This window comes from Corylus avellana, chromosome ca5 (assembly GCF_901000735.1).
Source record: "Corylus avellana chromosome ca5, CavTom2PMs-1.0".
Lineage (NCBI taxonomy): Eukaryota > Viridiplantae > Streptophyta > Magnoliopsida > Fagales > Betulaceae > Corylus > Corylus avellana.
The window spans coordinates 31,710,998-31,729,849 of record NC_081545.1 but is presented as its reverse complement, the minus strand read 5'-3'; the positions used below and the strand labels follow the sequence as shown (position 1 = coordinate 31,729,849).

At 36.0% G+C, this 18,852-nt stretch overlaps 3 protein-coding genes across 4 annotated transcripts; all 3 read left to right on the top strand.

The window, feature by feature from the left end:
* Positions 1 to 555: 555 nt before the first annotated feature.
* Positions 556 to 6,929, top strand: LOC132183423 (putative methylesterase 11, chloroplastic). The gene is made up of 5 exons (XM_059596856.1): positions 556 to 1,061; positions 2,420 to 2,656; positions 4,367 to 4,510; positions 5,197 to 5,328; positions 6,292 to 6,929. Exons 1-5 carry the CDS (start codon positions 711 to 713, stop codon positions 6,568 to 6,570), a joined length of 1,143 nt encoding a protein of 380 aa, XP_059452839.1. The 5' UTR covers positions 556 to 710; the 3' UTR covers positions 6,571 to 6,929.
* A 1,453-nt stretch (positions 6,930 to 8,382) lies between these two features.
* Positions 8,383 to 11,307, top strand: LOC132181125 (protein SPIRAL1-like 3). 2 transcript variants are annotated; one of them, XM_059594207.1, is made up of 3 exons: positions 8,383 to 8,487; positions 9,408 to 9,709; positions 11,025 to 11,307. In XM_059594207.1, exons 2-3 carry the CDS (start codon positions 9,437 to 9,439, stop codon positions 11,103 to 11,105), a joined length of 354 nt encoding a protein of 117 aa, XP_059450190.1. In that variant the 5' UTR covers positions 8,383 to 8,487; positions 9,408 to 9,436; the 3' UTR covers positions 11,106 to 11,307. The 2 variants fall into 2 exon arrangements, with proteins under 2 accessions (XP_059450190.1, XP_059450191.1); XM_059594208.1 differs by lacking the exon at positions 8,383 to 8,487 and adding an exon at positions 8,506 to 8,578.
* Positions 11,308 to 12,725: 1,418 nt separating this feature from the next.
* On the top strand, positions 12,726 to 18,761 carry LOC132180918 (uncharacterized). Its single transcript, XM_059593914.1, has 10 exons — positions 12,726 to 12,957; positions 13,235 to 13,364; positions 14,751 to 14,889; positions 14,970 to 15,182; positions 15,398 to 15,536; positions 17,330 to 17,480; positions 17,579 to 17,688; positions 17,763 to 17,860; positions 18,013 to 18,082; positions 18,484 to 18,761. Exons 1-10 carry the CDS (start codon positions 12,865 to 12,867, stop codon positions 18,571 to 18,573), a joined length of 1,233 nt encoding a protein of 410 aa, XP_059449897.1. The 5' UTR covers positions 12,726 to 12,864; the 3' UTR covers positions 18,574 to 18,761.
* The last annotated feature ends 91 nt before the right edge of the window (positions 18,762 to 18,852 follow it).

The following is an 18,852-nucleotide window of genomic DNA, read 5'->3' as shown; positions in this document are numbered from 1 at the left end:
AAAATGTGATTTTATCTTTATTCAATCATCGTTACAAGAAAGGCAACCCCCAAAAAGTAACAAGAGCCACTTTGCCTTTTAACCCATAAATTTGAAAAACATGTCAATGGCAATTTATTTATGAGAAAATAAGGAAAAGTAAATATAAATTTTACCATAATCAATATAATAAAACAGAAGCAGAAAAAGTTCAAAGAGAATTATATAATATTCACCTAAAAATAGCTTAGTGCATCATTGCTACTTATTTTTGATATGACCATCTAAGGTGAGAGGAAGTGATAGTAACCAGGGTAATTTTTAATCAATTGAGCTAACCGTAGTAATGATTGCTACTAATAAATGGAAAGAATTTGTTGTTAGTAAATAGTTATTAATGGACAATTTAGACAAGTTGTCATGGGCCCTTTTGTTTTTACTACTAGTACACTTTACCTAAAAGATGAAACTCCAAGGTTAAATTCGACAATTCAGACCAAGACCAAGGCCATATTTGTTACCCATTTTCTTTTTTTAATTTTCCACCCATTTCACACCTACTCTATATATGTACATACGTAGCGCCTCCTCTCTGAATACCTCCTCCTAGGCTTACTCTGTTTCTGTGAGCCCCTGAGTTCACCACCTTTTGCTAATTGCTCCCACCTGAAAAAGCTCTCTGTCATCTCTGTGTGTGTGTGTGTGTTTCTGTTTTTCTACATGCACCATCAATGGGCAACCTTTGTGCCTGCCTCGCACCCAAGACAGTGAACAAGAAGAAAACCACAAAGCGGCTTGCGAACCAACCACCGCTCGCCTCCAACTCCAGCAATCGCTGGACCCGAATCCGATCCTCACGTAAAGAGAAATTCGACGACGCTTTAATTCAAGAACAAGCTCTAGCCGCCGCCGCCACCATCATCTTACAACAGCACAACGGTGCTCTGCCCTTCGATCGGTCCGCTTCGCTTCGCTATCCGAACTCGGGGTCCAAGAAGAGCAACCAGCTGCCCCGGAGTTCGAGCTCAAGGGCCAGGTCACTCACAGACCCTTTGCTACAGCCTCAGCAGCTTGTTAATCAGGTTTGGATTTGTGGGTTTTTTTTATTACTTTTTTGGAAGTTATAGAATTAGACGGTGAAGTTGGAATTTGGAGTAGTTTATGAGTAAATGTGTGTGATTTCTGTTTCTGGGTTATTTGGGTTTTTAGGTTTCTCGCGATGGTATATTTCTCTTGTGATGCTGAATTTTCTTAGTTGATGATATGATGTTTGCGACATTGAAATTTTTTATTTTTTGGAATGGAAACAAATTATGATTATTTTATTACAAGGCCATAAGACTTTTGGAAAATGAATTTAGTATGCTATTGGAGGAATAGAGAGCATAAGACTTTTGGAAAGTGAATTTGCTATTCTGGGTATATTCTTGAGTGATGCCTGTATGAGATGCCCAGGTTTAAACCCACATTGGAAATATGTTGTTGGAGCGGCGTAATTGTCTCTATTTTTGGTCTGTTGGATTCTCTTTTAACGAATTAACGATCATTGAAGAGGAATCTCAAATGGAAAATTGGAGGTCATTCGACATTTAGACTTAGGTGTAGAATTTATGTCTCTATGCTATTAAATGTGCACTACTGGGCAGAATCCATTGCTTTTGCTGTAATATCATTAACTAAAAATTATGTAACTACAATTCCTTTTATAGTGGCTAGGGATGCACTTTTGGTCTGCGCATTTTCTTTATTATAGAAAGACAGAAGGAAATTAACAAAAATGACTTTCTTCTTTGTGCTAAAAATAGTTAAATGCCCGTGTGACTACTTACTTTTATGCTCATAATGTGGTGCAAGGTAAATGCAGGAAGTGGTAAAACTGAAGGCAACGAGTGGCTATATTTTGAAATGGTTTCACTTTGTTTTATAAAAAAGGGAGATGATGAGTGGTCAAATATAACACCTTAGACGTGATAATCTTTATGTGTAAAGTTAGTAAGAAACAACTGGTTGGGACCAAGTATGATGTGTTAGACTTCAAAAGTTTGAGATTTTACTGGATGATATGCATCAAAATCAATTGAGGCACTCTATTAGCCTTGTAAGACTAGTTTTGACGTTAGTCTACACACAAATGTATTGTAGATTGTGTAGCTTCATATATCGCCTTACTTTTTTCTCTAATATTTTCGTTCTGGTTATCAACAATATTTGATAGCACATAAAGTATGCTTTCTAGTTCAATTTATGCAGATAGGCTGTGTATTTGCTATATGATGCAAGTTTAAAGCTTTGCATTTAATCACTTTCTGGTTTTAACTGGTACCTCTCTAACACAAACACAAACACACGTACATGCACACACACATATATTGTTTTTAATTTTTTCAGCTTTTATCATTTTGAATTGCATTTGGTTCCTGACTATGTCTCTCTTTGACAGGACATCAAGCTTGATGATCTAGAAACCAGCCGTTTTGTGCTTGTTCATGGAGGTGGCTTTGGTGCTTGGTGTTGGTATAAAACTATAGCACTTCTAGAAGAAGGTGGTTTCAAAGTATCTGCTATAGACTTAACTGGTTCTGGGATTCATACATTTGATACGAACAACATTACAAGTCTTTCGCAATATGTGAAGCCACTTACTGATTTTCTTGAAAAACTTGCTGAGGGCGAGAAGGTTCTTTTCGATTGCTTATTATTTTATTTCATTTATGTGTTCATTAGTGCTTTAAAAGCACCAGGCTCACTTAAGCACAAAGGTCTCCTGAAGCCTAATGCCTGATTGAAGTAAAGTACACATCTTTTAAATATAATGTGTAATAACTTCTAGGAGAAAGATTCAGAATATATAATTAAAAAAAAAAATACAAGTCAAAATATGATTATGTTTACCAAGGGGCAGAGGGAGATGGACCTTTCCCCCCGCCCAAAAAAAAAATCTGGATTGGCCCCTCCAAAAAATTTGAAAAAAAAAATCCTTTGAGCCCCCACAAATATATATATAGATATAAAGGATTTTATTTTTTATTTTTTATTTTTTTATCTTGGGGTAGATGTTTTGGATTTTAGATAGAAATTGGCCATGATTTTGAGATTCTTTTATTATTATTATTATTATTATTTTACTTTCTTGCCTTTTGTTACTGACCAAATAAAAGCTTATAGTCTAATATAGTAATGTTTTCACCGCATTAATCAAAAGTTTAAATATTCAAAAAATTTCAAACCTTATTGAAGGAAAATTCTGAAACATATAATTGTAATAGGTTCAACTTATTAAGTCTAATTACTTTTTGTTAGAAGAACAGTGAAGAAATTGTCAATACTCTCCTTTATTAGCTTTGTGTTTATTATGGTCATAGACCTCCTCCCCCAGGGAAAGAATCCTGGCTCTGCTACTGTGTTATCCTACTAGTTCAAATAATTAGGGCATTTTGCACTTGCACATTTGTCGATGGTTTAATCATCAATGTCTTTTTGTCTGCTAATAAAAAATTTGTAAAAATCAAAATACTAATATATTTAGCCAATTAGCTTCAATAATTAAGAGCATTTTCCAATTGCACAAAGGTTGTTGGTTGAACTGTTGAAGCATCAATGTTGTCTTATTGTCTTTTTTCTATTTTCCCCGAAAAAATTTGCGTGGAGAGCAGTGCGTATGACAAATCAAAAGTCCATTTTAGTTGCTTTAAGATTTGAAGTTAATTTTAATAATTTAAGCATTTGTTAAAAAAAAAAAAAAAAAAAAAAAAAAGAGCATGCTTTTTAGTGCTCTCAGTTTTCTGAAAAGCGTACAGAAAGCATGTCTCAAGCACACGTTAAATCTGAATAAGACAATTTTCCAATTTGAAGACTTGCTCTTGCTGGTGACTTCAGCTTGCTCATTCCTGAATAAGACAAACAAAACTACCTACCACAGAAAAAATTTACAGCGAGAGATTACAGAACTAATCTGACCTGCTCATTTTATAGGAATTTGAACTTGCTGTTAGGTTGTTGAGTTCAAAATTACTCCTGTAGTAGAGATTTGGAAGTTTGGATCATGGTCGCATTAATATCAAGCATGTAAAATACTGATATATGGGTGATAACTACCTGAAACGGGGGTTTATATGTCACACTGTATTGTCTGGAAAGCCTTAATCAAAAACCTTTTGATGGTTTCACTCAATCTATATTTTCAACTAGAATAGTGAATACTGCCGATGAAATGTTGTTGGTTCTATTATGGAAGTTATTTGCTATTCCCACTCATATTCTTTGGATTTACATTTGTGTTATTTTCTGTTTGAACCTGAATTTGTATATAAGTTAGTAGAACATTTCTTTTTCTTGAATATATCTCTTACTCTGTCTCCTTATCTTTTTGTTTTTGATATTTATGCAGGTCATCTTGGTGGGACATGATTTTGGTGGTGCATGTATATCATATGCAATGGAGTCTTTTCCTTTTAAAATTTCAAAGGCTATTTTTATTGCTGCAGCTATGTTGACTAATGGACAAAGTACTCTTGATATGTTTTCCAAACAGGTTTTTCCTTCACTCTAGCATATTGAAATTTTATGAACTGTGAACTTTCTATCTGAAACTTGAGCAATTTCTATGTCCCAGTTAGTGGAACACCCCTCCCCTAACCAATTGCATTTCAAAATTGAAGTCATAGGAATTAAGGATACTTTAGGTTGGATTTCCTTTTTCTGTTTGGAACTAGCTTTCTGCCTCCACACAGTTGAATTTCCTGTCATGGCACCTGTTGATGGTGAGGGTTGCCTGTAATGTAGAGTTTAGCTCTCCTCTTTATTTTTTTTTTTTTTTGTCCCTTAAGATGTCAACCTCCCCCACTCCACTCTCTTCCCCCCACCACCCAAGAGAGAGAGAGAGAGAGAGAGAATGAAGAAAATCTTGCCTTTGCTCTGATATAGTACTCAATACCTTCATAGAATGAAATGATGCCCCCCGCTCAACTCGAGACCAAAATTTTGGGTTTAGAAGTGGCTCTGGCCTCAGGATATGGTACAAGCTTTGTGAGCCTGACACATTGAGGGGTGAACCTTGGTGAGTCCAGAGGTGAAGATGAATTTTAACCAATGTCTGACCCTTGGGTTCCTCTTATGATAATTCAGCTGTAAATGGGATTTGTTGTTATTTTTGAATATAAACGTTTATTTATATAAATGGTCTTGGTGACATTGACTTGCACAAAATTAAAATTGCAGGCAGGTTCAAATGATCTAATGCGACAGGCTCAGGTATTTTTATATGCAAATGGGAATGATCACCCTCCAACTGCTATTGATTTAAATAAATCATTGTTGAGGGATTTGTTATTCAACCAAAGTCCGGCCAAGGTACATTTTTATTTTTATGAATTATATTACTAATGAAAACCTATTGTGTTTATTATTTGATGAGGTCATTCAAATCCCTTGTGATACGATATAGCAAAATTCAAAGACACTGCTTTCACAAGCGTTTTAGGAAAATAATATGTTGAAATACACACATATGTACATGTGGAGAAGCATGTGAATGTGCATGTGCACTCTTACGTTGTTGTTGCTTGGTATTTTCTTTGACTAGACCTTCAGAATTAAGATTGTCCATCTGTGAACATTGTAGTTCTGAATAGGTTATCTCCATAACACTGGGGATGCTGATGACGGAGTTGCCAACATGTCTTTTGGTACTAGAATTGTTTAAGTCAACAATGAGAAAGAGACACATAGCACCATGTTAGTATGTCTTGGCTGGGTCTTTGCAATATCTGTGTGTGCTGGCATGGACATTAAACCAATTGAAATCATAAACATGATGAATAATTCTTTTTTCAATGATTATTGGAACATGTGCAATGGACTAAATGTTTTAGTGACTTTGAAATGGATCCTAAGAAGTTTGTCTGTTTGTTTCTGTGTTGGGAAGCGACTTCTGAGAAGTGTGGCTTTTAGGTGGCTGCTATTGCTTGCCATGCTATTTGTTTCTGTTCAACTTTGAAGCAATGCTCATTCTACAAAAGTTTGCAAGGCCCATATCTCTTTATTTGAAAGTGAAATTAAATGCAAATGTGTGGTAGAGTTTTATTTCCAAGTGTGATGCTTTCCCTACCAGTTTGTTAGTTTGGTTGCGCAAATAGAGGACCCAGTTGAGTAGCCCTTAGAATCCATTCTTATTGAAGTTGCAAATACTCTTTGTTTCTTAAATTCTCTCTCTTATGTTTCTGTCTTTATATATTCTCACGTGTCATTTCCCATATTCTCTTAACTCATGCTTTCTATCGTTCTTGCTGATTGCTTTCTACTTCTCCCTTCTAGGATGTTGCTTTGGCATCTGTTTCAATGAGGCCAATACCCTTTGCGCCAGTTTTAGAGAAACTCTCTCTTACTGACATGAAATATGGATCTGTACGGCGGTTTTATATAGAAACTCCAGAAGACAATGCTACACCCATCACTCTCCAAGAGAGCATGATAAACACAAGCCCCCCAGAACGGGTCTTTCGGCTCAAAGGCGCTGATCACTCGCCATTTTTCTCAAAGCCTCAAGCCCTACACAAATTATTGGTAGAGATCTCAAAGATCCCCTCAACTTAAAATCAGCCTTGTAGCTAGATGGTGTCTAGAGATTTCTTCTGCTAAAGCTCTGCTGACATGATATAGGAAAACTGCTGGATTCATTGATGTATGCAGTTGCATTATAACAGAGTTTCAAGTAATCATGTATATGCTCATAGCATTGAAAAGAAAATCCATGTAGTGCTTCTTCTTTTTTTGGACATGTCCACACAAGGGAAGGGGGAGGGGGGATTCGAACTAGTGACCTCTACTTTATTAGGCGTGGTCTACAGTCGATTGAGATACTCCTTAGGACCATGTAGTGCTTTTGTCAGAACGTAAAATATTTTCACATATCTTTCCGGGTTTTCTTTGCAATCAAGAGATGTTTATATTTATGCTACTCAATTATTCTTGGAATACCCAACAGTTTGGGTGCATTCTTGTGATAATCTGTTGTATGCACTGCATAGCAGGGTGGGATTCACCTTGCCCCTTTATATTAGCTATATGTATTGCATGCAATAGAATAACACTCACATCAAAATCTTATTGGTTAATCAATCAGGATCTTTTAAAATTCTTTGGGAATTTTACCTCTTTAAATTCTTAAAATTCAAATAATTGTTTAATCTATAAAAAACTATTGGATATTGACAATACAAACAAGCAAAATTGTGGACAAGTATTATAGTGTTAGGCTGGGATCTCCTAACTTTGGTGTTATTTGATTACTAAAAATTTACGTGATAAATTATCACTTATCATATAGAGTTAAGTAATTAAAAATTAATAAATATAGTCAATTAATTAATATTCTAACTTAACAAAACATCCTTAATATCAGCCAAATGGGTAATGGTAATATTGGAAAGGAGGATCACGTTGTTCATTATTTGGGTTTAATACTTTTAGTACAATTTATCTCTTGGGCTCACATGATCTACTTCATGATGAAAATGAATCTTGTTATCAAATCTAAAATCCAAAGCACGATGTTATACAAATGCACCCCGATCCAAATCCCAGCTATACATATACTGATTGTGGGACTAAGATTCCTTATAATTGGCGATTTGTAGTATTATTCTTGCTCCCAATTAGTAGGTAGTTTTCATAGCCATTACAATTTTTTCTACCCCTCTTCCTTAAACAGAAGATCGTAGGGGATCTTAAATCCTTGATTGTGGCTTCACTTACCAAAAAAAAAAAAAACTCGTGAATTAGGCAAAAACCACTATTGGGAAAACTTGAGTATACTCTAAACTTGATGCTGGACCATTTTTGGGGTAAAGCTCCACTCACCTTTGGCTTTTCTTTGCCTCAGCAACAAGAAAGCATAAACGTAGAAGCAAAGTGCACCACAACGGTCCCCGCTCACTGATCCGAGCTGAACTGTGTAATAGCTGTGGGAAACTGATATGTCAATCTTGTCATTTTCCCACTACTTCCGATCCACATGTGATTGTGATCCACGGTGTAAAGTGTCTCTTCACATAATTGCTTGGTAACCATTTTCATAAAGTTTAATTATGTGTTTTTTTTTTTTAAAAAAAAAAAAAAATTCTGAAAAGGCTGAAACGGCATCAATGGGGAGTACTGCAATGTCGTACAGATGCTAAGGGTGTCCGACATATCAAATCATCAAGCGGTGATTGATGCGAAATCAGCATCGTATCCCTTGGTTGGTCCCAAATGGCAAATCCACGTGAGTCCCATCACTTTGCCAACTCAGACCGACCCACCCCTTTAACCCAAACCCAAAAATGCCAGCTCAGAAATTGACCACGTCAATCCGCCTACATCACACCCCCCCGAGAAAAAAAAATGAAAAAAGAACTCGCTCTCTCTCCCACCAATTTATTTTAAAAAATTTCGCTATAAATATATACAACTTGCTTGGTTGCTTCTCGTTCTCTGTTGGCTTTGCTTCAAATTTCAGCCCCGACAAGAAAGGTACGAAATTCAACCCACCACTCCTTTGTGCTTCTTCGCAGCTCAGATCCCATTTCTCATAACCGTCTTTCTTCCGCATTTGGGTTCATTTGTGGGTTTCTTCTAAACTCTGTTATCTGATTTTTGTTTATAAATATGTACGTGGGTAATTGTGCAAATGAAATTTTCTCTTGCAATTTGGATCTGTTTTACAAAGCTGACAGATTTTGGAAGTTTTGCTTGTTGGTTATGTGAACGTTATTGGACATTTTAGAATTTTGATGTGAAATTGACTTTGACAAGCTTAAGCTTTACTCCTCCGGGCTGTATTATTTTCAAAAGTTTCATGGGTATGAAAAGAGTGAGAAAGACCCATATCAAATGTCATTTTGCATGTAGCAAAGGGGTATTCTAAGCTGGGCATTGAGAATGGTGGGATCGAGATATGTAGTGTGGGAAGGTCTCAAAAAAATGTAGGAAATTTGTGTGGTCATGGCTTAGGTTAGAGATTGTTACCATCTTCTGCCAGAATATTTCGAAAAGCCCAGAATTTTTGTGCTCACTGTTCAGCACAAGAAATGGGATCGTAGATCTGGAACAATAGCATGAGAGGAGGGGAGGTTAGTTTTCTCATCCAGTGTCGGTGCCCATTTACCAGTCAAATCATGCAGATTTATGGAAAATAGATAAGCACATTAATAAATAACCTTGCTCTCTCTCTCTCTCTCTCTCTCTCTCTATGATTGTATCTGCATGTGTAAAAGTTGTATAATATATGATAACTTCATGATAACTTCCTGTATCTTGTATGCACATTTGGTGGTATTTTCTTTAACATCTTAACAATATCTTGTCTTGTTTTCACTTCCATATGTCATATGTGCCGAAAGCAAACTGTATTATGAAGTGTAAATGTTCTTATCATTGGAAATTATGTGCAGTTTGGGTATCTGATTGATTAGAAGAGGAAATGGGTCGTGGTGTAAGCGCCGGTGGTGGGCAGAGTTCTTTGGGTTATCTATTTGGAAGTGGGGAGACCACTAAAAATGCCCAAGTTGCTCAGAACCAAGGGCCAGCAGCAAACAATGAGCCTTCTCAAAAGCCTGCTGCTGCGCCTGCACCTGCTCCTGCGCCTGCTTCTGCGTCACAACCAATCGATAAGGAGATTCCAGCAGGTGTTCCTGGGCATCTTACTAACAATTACTTCCGTGCAGAGGGGCAGAACTGTGGCAATTTTATTACGGTATGATGCTAGTCAAGAATGTAAGAATGATTTAGACTATATTCAATAGTATTTTTAACTGATGTTCGATTTTCTCATAGAATTTTTCCTCCTAAATCCGTAGGCTCATCAAATATTTTAGGTTACTTGAGTCTTCAGAATGGTATAGTTGGGGAAGGAACATGTTAGAAATCAGAATCCCTCCTTGTAGAAGTTGTCTGGTCAAATTGTTTGTTTGTAATTTGTGACATCCACCTGGACTGCTTGGCCATACCAAGTTCCAACCTGAGAGTTTTCCTGTTAGTGAATTGGTACACTAATGGGAATTTTTCCTGTTGCAGCTTGTTGGCATGTGAAATAGAAAAAGGGGCTGATCAAATGGCATCTGCACTGTGTGTGTTCTGATTTAATGGACTGCTCTATGCACAATTTTGTTTTCTTTTAGAATGGGGAAGTGTAAGAAGTTGGTTTGGCTGGGTAATGGTCCCAAATTCATAACCTTCAATCACATTATGAATAGCATAGGCGTCATACCCTTCATACATTATTAGTAGGGTCACAGACACTCCCATATGCTTGATATGGCACGAGGTGGGGGCTGCATCACTACTGCGGGCCATCGTTGAGCTTGGTTTGTTTTTTCTGCTTTATACAGAACTATCGGCTGGTTGAATAATCCTCTGATGCATAAACATAAAATTTTTGGCATGGCATAGAGACTTTCTGTATGTTATTATGACTTGGACACCCTGGAAACCAAAATATTTCCATTCGGGGGTCCATGTGTTCTTTGGCTTGAGCCCTCTTGGTGATTATGGTACGTTCCTCTGTGTATAAATTTCCTGCTTTTTTGTTGAGATTTGGTTTTCAAAGCAATGTGCTGAATCAATTTCTACATAGATGTCCGTCCAACCACCTCCTAATGTTATTGATATTGCAGCACATTATAAAAATAACGTGCACCTCTGGCTCAAATTTTGAATAAATACAGCTAGATTAACCATATTTCAGTTCCTCTTCTAGTAACGTTACCTTGCTAGCCTATACTAATGTCATTTTGTCTCTTTTCCTCAATTTCTAATCAAAGGCGAAAGTATTCAACGTGCACCCATGACACCTAATGCTTATCAATCTGGAGCATATCATATTTGTTATAGTTTGGGGGGAGCTTGTAACTGTACTTATGTATTGTTTTCTTTTGTGCTCTTTGCCAGAAGAATATTGATTAGGTGATTTGTCCTTGATTGTGCAATTTGGTTGTCAAGGATCTCTTTTAAGTCCCACAATCATAATATTGTGATAATGTTTTGACAATGGTTTGTATTTGTGGGTCCAGGATCGGCCATCCACCAAGGTTCATGCTGCCCCTGGCGGCGGATCTTCCCTGGGGTACCTCTTCGGTGACGGTGGGAAGTGATGTCTTTGATCCTTAAGAATGCATCAACCGCGCAGCAGAGCGGACGCCATTCATTATTATGAACATTAGTATTTCTATCTAAAAAGAACAATTGTACTCTGTCCTTGTGCAGAGTTATGTATTGCCTTGTGTAATTCATGTGGTTTGGACATGCTTGGTCATGGATTTCATATAAAATGCTCGTCCCTTGTTTAGCATTTAATCTTTTTTTTTTTTTTTTTTGGCCGAGCATCTGTTTAAATATTTGATCTTTTTATCATAATCTTCAACTGCCCAAAGAGAAGATGGCAAGGGTAATAACAGGGGCATGTGAGAGAGGTCCCCTACCCGAACAGGAGAGCCCTCTCACAGAGCATCTGACCAAATAGGAGGGATAGGAGTAAGAAGAAGAATTCTGGATCTCATCCCTATATAAGTGACTTATTATGTTGTGTAAAGTAAATTTGATTCATTTACCTGCCATGAAGACTATAAGATGAGTTCCAAATTATTCATTGCATCTCATCTACGAATCTCCAAAATCACTGAGCACAAAGTTATATAGACATTTTTTGAAAGATATATGCTATAATCTAATAAAAATTCGATATTTTGCCTATAAAAGTCTATGTGACACGATGCCATATCATTTTCTTTTTGTTGTCTTTTTTCTTTTAAAAAAAATAATGTGGTATTTTACCGTCTAGACTTTTATGGACAAAATATGGAGTTTTCATTAAATTCTAACATTTCTCTTTCTGAAAATGTACAAAATGCAATAAATTTTCATGAAGTTGCCAAGGTCATTCCATGGTGGCAACTGAGCACATCATTTGACATGTAGTTGCCAAGGTCATTCCATGGTGGCAACTGAGCACATCATTTCTTTGCACGGTGATCATTCAAAGTAATTTAAAATAAAGAAAAAAACTAATAGATGAAAGATGGGGCATGGATTGAACTTTTATTAATAAAATGTTAAAAAAATAATGTATTTTGATAATTTTAAAATTCATATGGGTTATGATACAACTCTTTCTAAATGTTACACAACTTAATAACTTTTTAACTGCCCATCAATAATTTGTCAATATTTTTCTTATATTCTTTTACAAATTTAATAGATTAACCATTAAATTTGTGGGGTCCATTATTAAATTTGTGTGGAGTCTACATAAGTCCACAAATCTTCTGATTAATTTGTAAGATGAAACGAGAAAAATATTGGCGTAAACCATTTATCTTTTTCAAAATCCACTATAGGATTATATTATGTCCGCGTACTCATCATGCTTACAAAATATCCAGAAAATTCGAGATTAAAAGCTCTCTTATCTAAAACATGCTCAAGATTATATATTTTATAATCTAAAATTCCACCAAGCAAATGAAGTTGAGAGTAAATACTAAATAATATTTGATGAATTTAAAACTAACATGCTTAATAAATATTTATAGGACATGTAATCAAACTTAACAGAATATTAATTTAATTAAAATTTGATTGAGTAGTATAATATCACAAAATTTACATTAAATGTAATTTAAACCCAATATATTCACACGTGAGGGGAAAAGGATAAGAGTAAATATAATTAACAAGTTATGGACCGTAAGAACCGTCTAGTATAGCATATCAAAACCTAAAACAGTTCCAGCAGCTGATAGCCCAAGCCCCATTGAGCCTACCTAGGGTTTCTCTCTCTCTTTTCCTCTCTCTCTGTGCTGTGCTGCAATAGCTAGGGTTTTGAATTCGTTGCGGTTGCAGAGAGCTTCAACAATGACGACCGTGGTTCCAACCTCCGAGGAAGATCCCGCGCTCGCCGTCGTACGATTTACTTCTGAGCTCGCCTGGGCCGACGCCGGCCCCGAGGTACCCATCTCTCTATGCCTATTAATGTGTATTTGAATTTATATGTGAATATGTGGGTGTGCCTCAAATATTATTCGTACTTTGTGATTTATTTTTGTTGATGGTAGAATTTTTTTTGTAGTCATTAAATTCAGTGATTATCCGTTTGAGTACTGGGAAAATCTGGGAGTTGTTGTATAATTTGACTAGGCCTAGTATGGGCATGTGGCGCGCTTGCTAGTCTGATTGAAACTTCAGTTCAGTGTGCGTTAAATTGTGTGTGTTGGTCATTGGTCAGGTTGCCGAGCCACAAGTTAACAGACTTTGCGTGGAAGCCCAAGAATGTATGGTAATGAACAAGTGGGTGGAATTGGCTTCGCTGATGCTCACTTCTGCTGACTTGATATTCTCAAAGGTGGCCGAGAAAGGTGTGAATGCATTATTTTCACTGGTTTTTACGATTCTCGAGGACAATTTATTGCAAGTATTGTGTGTGTCCAAAAATATATATTTTTTATTCATAAAAAAAAATTGTGTAGTACTTTAGTGAATAATTTGCGCCAATGTGGGTGGCTGTCTTGAGCTTCTGAACAATGTGCAAGTGTGTAATTTGAGTGAGGAAAAGGGTGTCAATCAGTTTTTTCTGGGGTAGACACTACTTGGTTATCAGTTTCGCATAGGCTCTATGAGATTTGTATGAAGTCCTCAAATTTATGGGTATCAGGAAGGATTATTGAAATCAGTAGATTATCAGGATGCGTGAGATCTATTGCCTGCCATTTCAGTTCCTTGGTGGTTATGTCATGGCCAATTCTGCTTATTGATTCTAGATATGTGTTGGTTGGGGTTTGTTTTTGTTCCAACTCCAGGACCATTTGGAGTTGTGTTGTGACACCTCATAAAGTTAGTCCTACATTGGGAAGATGAATTGCTTACATTAAGCGGGTGAATTATACAAGTAGTGCTTATGGGTGCTATATAATGGTGCAGAAAAAAGCGCTAGCTATATTTGCATTATGACCACAAAAAAACTAGTCAATTTGGAGCTTTCTTAGAATTCGTTATAAAGCCCCATTTTACCTAGTAACAAACCACCCACCCTATGTGGGCTACTCTTCATCTTCCCAATATGGGTCCGGGGTGTTACATGCTACGTCTCATATTAGTTCCTTATTAGGTGAGAATGAGTTTTATAAATAATTCGAGGGAGCTCCAATTGCAACTTGACTAGTCCTTTTGAAATGATAGCGCATATGTGGTTTGCACTTTCCCTGGGTCGTTACATGTGTGCTCCTATATTTCATCATTATTGGAAAATAAATAAAGGTTTATGTTAGGAGAGGAAAGTACAAGAATTAGAGTTTATTTTCCTCCCATTTTCTTTGTTGAATTTATTCATTAATAATTAAATATTGAATTCACTCTCTTACTAGAAAAATGCTTTGGTTCTTCAATAATGCTGCAATATGCGGTCTCTCGTTGTTTTCCCATAATGTGGGGTTATTATAGGATTATCTACCCCAATTTCTTAGCAATTTAACTTTAGGATGGTGCATCTGTTTGTAGTTTCCTGATTGAATTATTTTGAACATGTCTTCATCATTTTAAGGCAAAAATTATGGCACAGATAAGATGATTAATGATACTTTGAATATTGTGAATACTGTGGTTGCCGGTGTGAACTTAGTCAATTACATCATGTAATATTTAGTGAGCGTTAAACTACTGAAAATTATTGTTTGTGTTTTTATGGATACTTACCAATGTTATCATTCATATGAACAAAAATTGCTGTTTGTTGATATCTTCTTCAGATCTTGAGTGTATCTTCACTGTTATCTGCAATCTTGTTACTAAGTCTGAAAGTCCAGATGAAGAGATTGAGATGGCAAAACTTATATCTGGGAAAATTATTCAGCAACCAAATGATAAACCTGCATTGCGGTTAAAGATGTAAGGTCACATTATGATTGTAATTTTAGGTTATAAGGTTTTGAAGACAGTCTCTCATATTTGTTCCTTTTTCCTTCTAGCTTGTTCAATCTGTACAACCTACTGGTGAACCCATACAATCAGTTCCATATTTACATGAAGGCCCTAACTTTGGCCCTCAATGGGAAAGTCACTGAATACATCACTCCTTCATTCAAAAAGATGGATAGCTTCCTCAAAGAGTGGAATATCGGGATATCTGATCAGCGAGAACTCTTTCTTACCATCTCAAATGTTTTGAAAGAAAATAAGAGGTATGAGGGGAAGGGTTTCTCTCACACAATAGTGAAACTAGTTGTGTATATCAATAGGACAGGGCACGGTGTTGGCTTGCAAGTTTACTACTGAATCAAAGAAAAAAAAAAAACATGTTCTCATTGTCTATCTATGTCATCATTAGTTTTTTTTTTCTTGATTAATGCATTACCATTTGCTTTTATGATTTTTTTTTTTTTTTCTTAAATTCCAGTTCAGCAAAGGACTCTTTCAAATTCCTCACAAAATACTTGGCGACTTTCTCTGGTGAAGATGCATATAAAATGAGTGAAGCCAAGGAAGAAGCTGTACACGCAATTGTGGATTTTGTGAAGGCACCTGACATGTTTCAGGTATCAACACTCTTATAGAACTCAATGACTTTATTAGCTACTATGAGTATAGGTATGGTGCTTTATGTGGGCATATACTCTATATCCATACGATTATATGTTCTATCAACATAGTGTTGTGTATTTTGTAAGTTTCCTTATTAATATGCTAAATATTTTCTTTCTGGTAGCCAAGTAATTTAAGAAACCTTACCGTGGTGCTTGGCTCTCTCTATTGCTTTCAGATCTCAGAGAAAAGGGATTTTTTTTTTTTTTAATCTTTTTATGTACTGATTGAAACAAAAGGAATCTTCTATTATAATGTAGTTGCAATGAACAGTAGAATGGTTTTGTGCTGTAACAACTTAACGGTCTGAGATGAGCAATGACCTCTTAAACAAATAATGGTTGTAACAATATGGTGACTAGTGGTAAATGCACTCGGCTTCTTGCAGTACTTGGTTTTGAATCTCACTACACTTAAGTTGAAGTGGGCGGTACCTAGATCTATGTGGTTGCTCAGTTATACCCTTCTTAGAGATGCCTTCCTAGGGCTGTGGGTAGGGAGTGTCATCACCCCACTCCCCACCTTTGCTGCTTAACAAAAAGGGAAAAAAAAAAAAAACTATTTGTAAGTAAAAACCTTGCAAGAAATGCAATATGAAAACATTACTTGAGTTAATTATGGCAGAAAAGGCCAAAATAGCCTCAAATACTTTTTCAAAGCTGTCATCTTAACTCAGTCTAGCTTAATATAATCCCAATTGTTTGTGCTGCGGATATTGCAAGTATTACTGATGCACTTCTTTTTAGAATCCATTAAAAATAGGTCTTTTAGAATACTTTGGAGAATCTTTTGCTTGTTATACCTTAGGTTTTTTTCTAGAATTGGTTTCTAATTTGCGAAAAATACTGTAGCGGTCCTTGGGGTTTAACCTTTTATCAACACTCCCTAGGTTTTAAAATTGATCTAATCACTCTATGAGGTATGTTATGTGATCAAATTGCTCTCTGTGTAAACTTGTGTTAGAGTTTTTTTTGGAATTGTGACACATAGGTGTAAGACTACGTTATACCCAATAAAATATTCCACGTGTATAGAAGTACCACCTTAGCTTGATGCATGACAAAAAAAAAGAAAAAGAAAAAAAAGAACCCCAGAAGGAAAGCAAAGAAAAAAAAAACAAAAATGAAGAAAAAAGGAGGGGGACGGACCATCCCTCAACAGATGTGTGGCTGGGTACCAATCACCCCCCTCACCTATTTTTTTTAATTTATTTATTTATTTTTTTTTTATTTTGGCCTTGTGTCAAGTTGAGGTGGCACTTTTGTACACGTGTTATTTTATTGTGTCTAACCTATCTTACACCTAGGTGTCATAATTTCCGTTAAAAATCCTAATGAAGGTGTATGGAGAGAGCAATTTGATAACGGAGCATGTCTTAAGGAGTGATTTGATTAAAATGTTGAACTCCAATGACTTCTACATTATTTTTCTGTTCTAATTTTTCAATTCTTGAATGGAAAAGGTGGATGCTGAATAATTTATTGTTTTGTTTTACTTTTCATGATCTTGGATGGAGAAAAGATAGGTTGTGTGATATGCCTTGCTTTTTGGAGAATGCCAAATTTTAGACATGATTTATTCTGTTAGGATTTTGGGCATCACCTTAAGTTTTTTTTTTTTTTTTGGTTGCATCAACATGTGCATGTCTTCCATATTCTTTATTTCCTTTACCTTTACCTAGATTTTTTTTTTTTTTTTTTTTTTTTTTTTTAGCTCGTGGAATTGACTCTTTATTGCTACATTGCAGTGTGATTTGCTAGATATGCCTGCTGTAGGCCAGTTGGAGAAGGATGCTAAATATGCATTGGCATATCAGCTTCTCAAAATCTATCTGACTCAGAGGCTTGATGCCTACCTAGAGTTTCATGCTGCAAATTCTACTTTGCTTAAGAGCTATGGTAAAATTTCAATATTGTGCAAATTAGATGAGCTAAGCTTTATTAAACTTCACATAGCTTAAATTTTTGCCTGGAATACGCTCCTTGCAATGGTTTAGGTCTTGTACATGAAGACTGTATCATGAAGATGCGGTTGATGTCACTGGTGGATCTTGCCTCTGATGAATCTGGCCAGATTCCATATGCGCTTATCAGAGATACACTTAGAGTAAATTTCTTTGACCTCCCTTGTCGTGGGGTTTTTCTTTTGCATTTTGGTTAATATATTGGTTTATATTGCAGATCAATGATGATGAGGTGGAATTGTGGGTTGTTAAGGCAATAACTGTTAAGTTAATTGACTGTAAAATGGACCAAATGAATCAAGTTGTGATTGTGAGGTGCACTCTTAGATCTCTCTCTCTCTCTCTCTCTAATTGGTTTTGACTATAGCAAGATCTGATTTCAGTACTTGGCTGTTGATCTGTGGTTCATAGTCAGATAATAACAGGTCAATTTCTTGTTTCCCTAAAAATTTATGTTTGATATGCAGCCGTTGTACTGAGCGTGTGTTTGGGCAGCATCAGTGGGAAACGCTTAGAACAAAGCTTGCAGCATGGAGGGTAAAGAACTTACCCTATTTTCTTTGAAATAAATATGCTCCCTTTAATATACCTCCCATATAAATTGGATTGCGCCCTCTGCTGCTGGTTTTTTATAAGATTGAATTACTTATAAAAAAAATTATGTAATTGCCAAGAAGGAAAGAAGTCTCTGGTTTATTGATGTTCTTCTGACTACTAAAGAAAAATCATGTTTATCTTGGAGATAAAAAAATTGAATCATTTTTTTGATAGTGTTGGGTTTGCTATGCTGGTGTGATTCTCACCAGATTTCTTGTTGACTAGCTGATCATTTTGTCCATGGATACGGACGTAATTGTTTGTGGGAGAATGATTAGATAAAACATCTCCTTTGTTTATGTACAAGGTAATTAATTGCATAATTTTGTTTCCATTTCCAGGGTAATATTGCCAATGTCATCAGCACCATTCAAGCTAACAGGGTCACTGAAGATGGCTCACAGGCAATGCAAGGCTTGGCGATTCGTTGAAGTGTTATTATTATTTTCTTTATAGCAAAATTTTGTTTAGAAGATCTTTATCATGAGATAGCCATGACTGTAATGTGGTTCTGATTTACAGGCTTTTGATTCCCATTTTTGATTTTGGAACAAAGACCTAATCTATTGGGAATTTTCATGGGATGCCATTTTAATTCATAGTTGTTTATCATACTACCTATGCTAAATCTTCTATTGATGGAAGGATACTCACAAACTTGACTGCTGTAAATGCACCCCTCCACCACAAAATCAACACAAGATATCTAA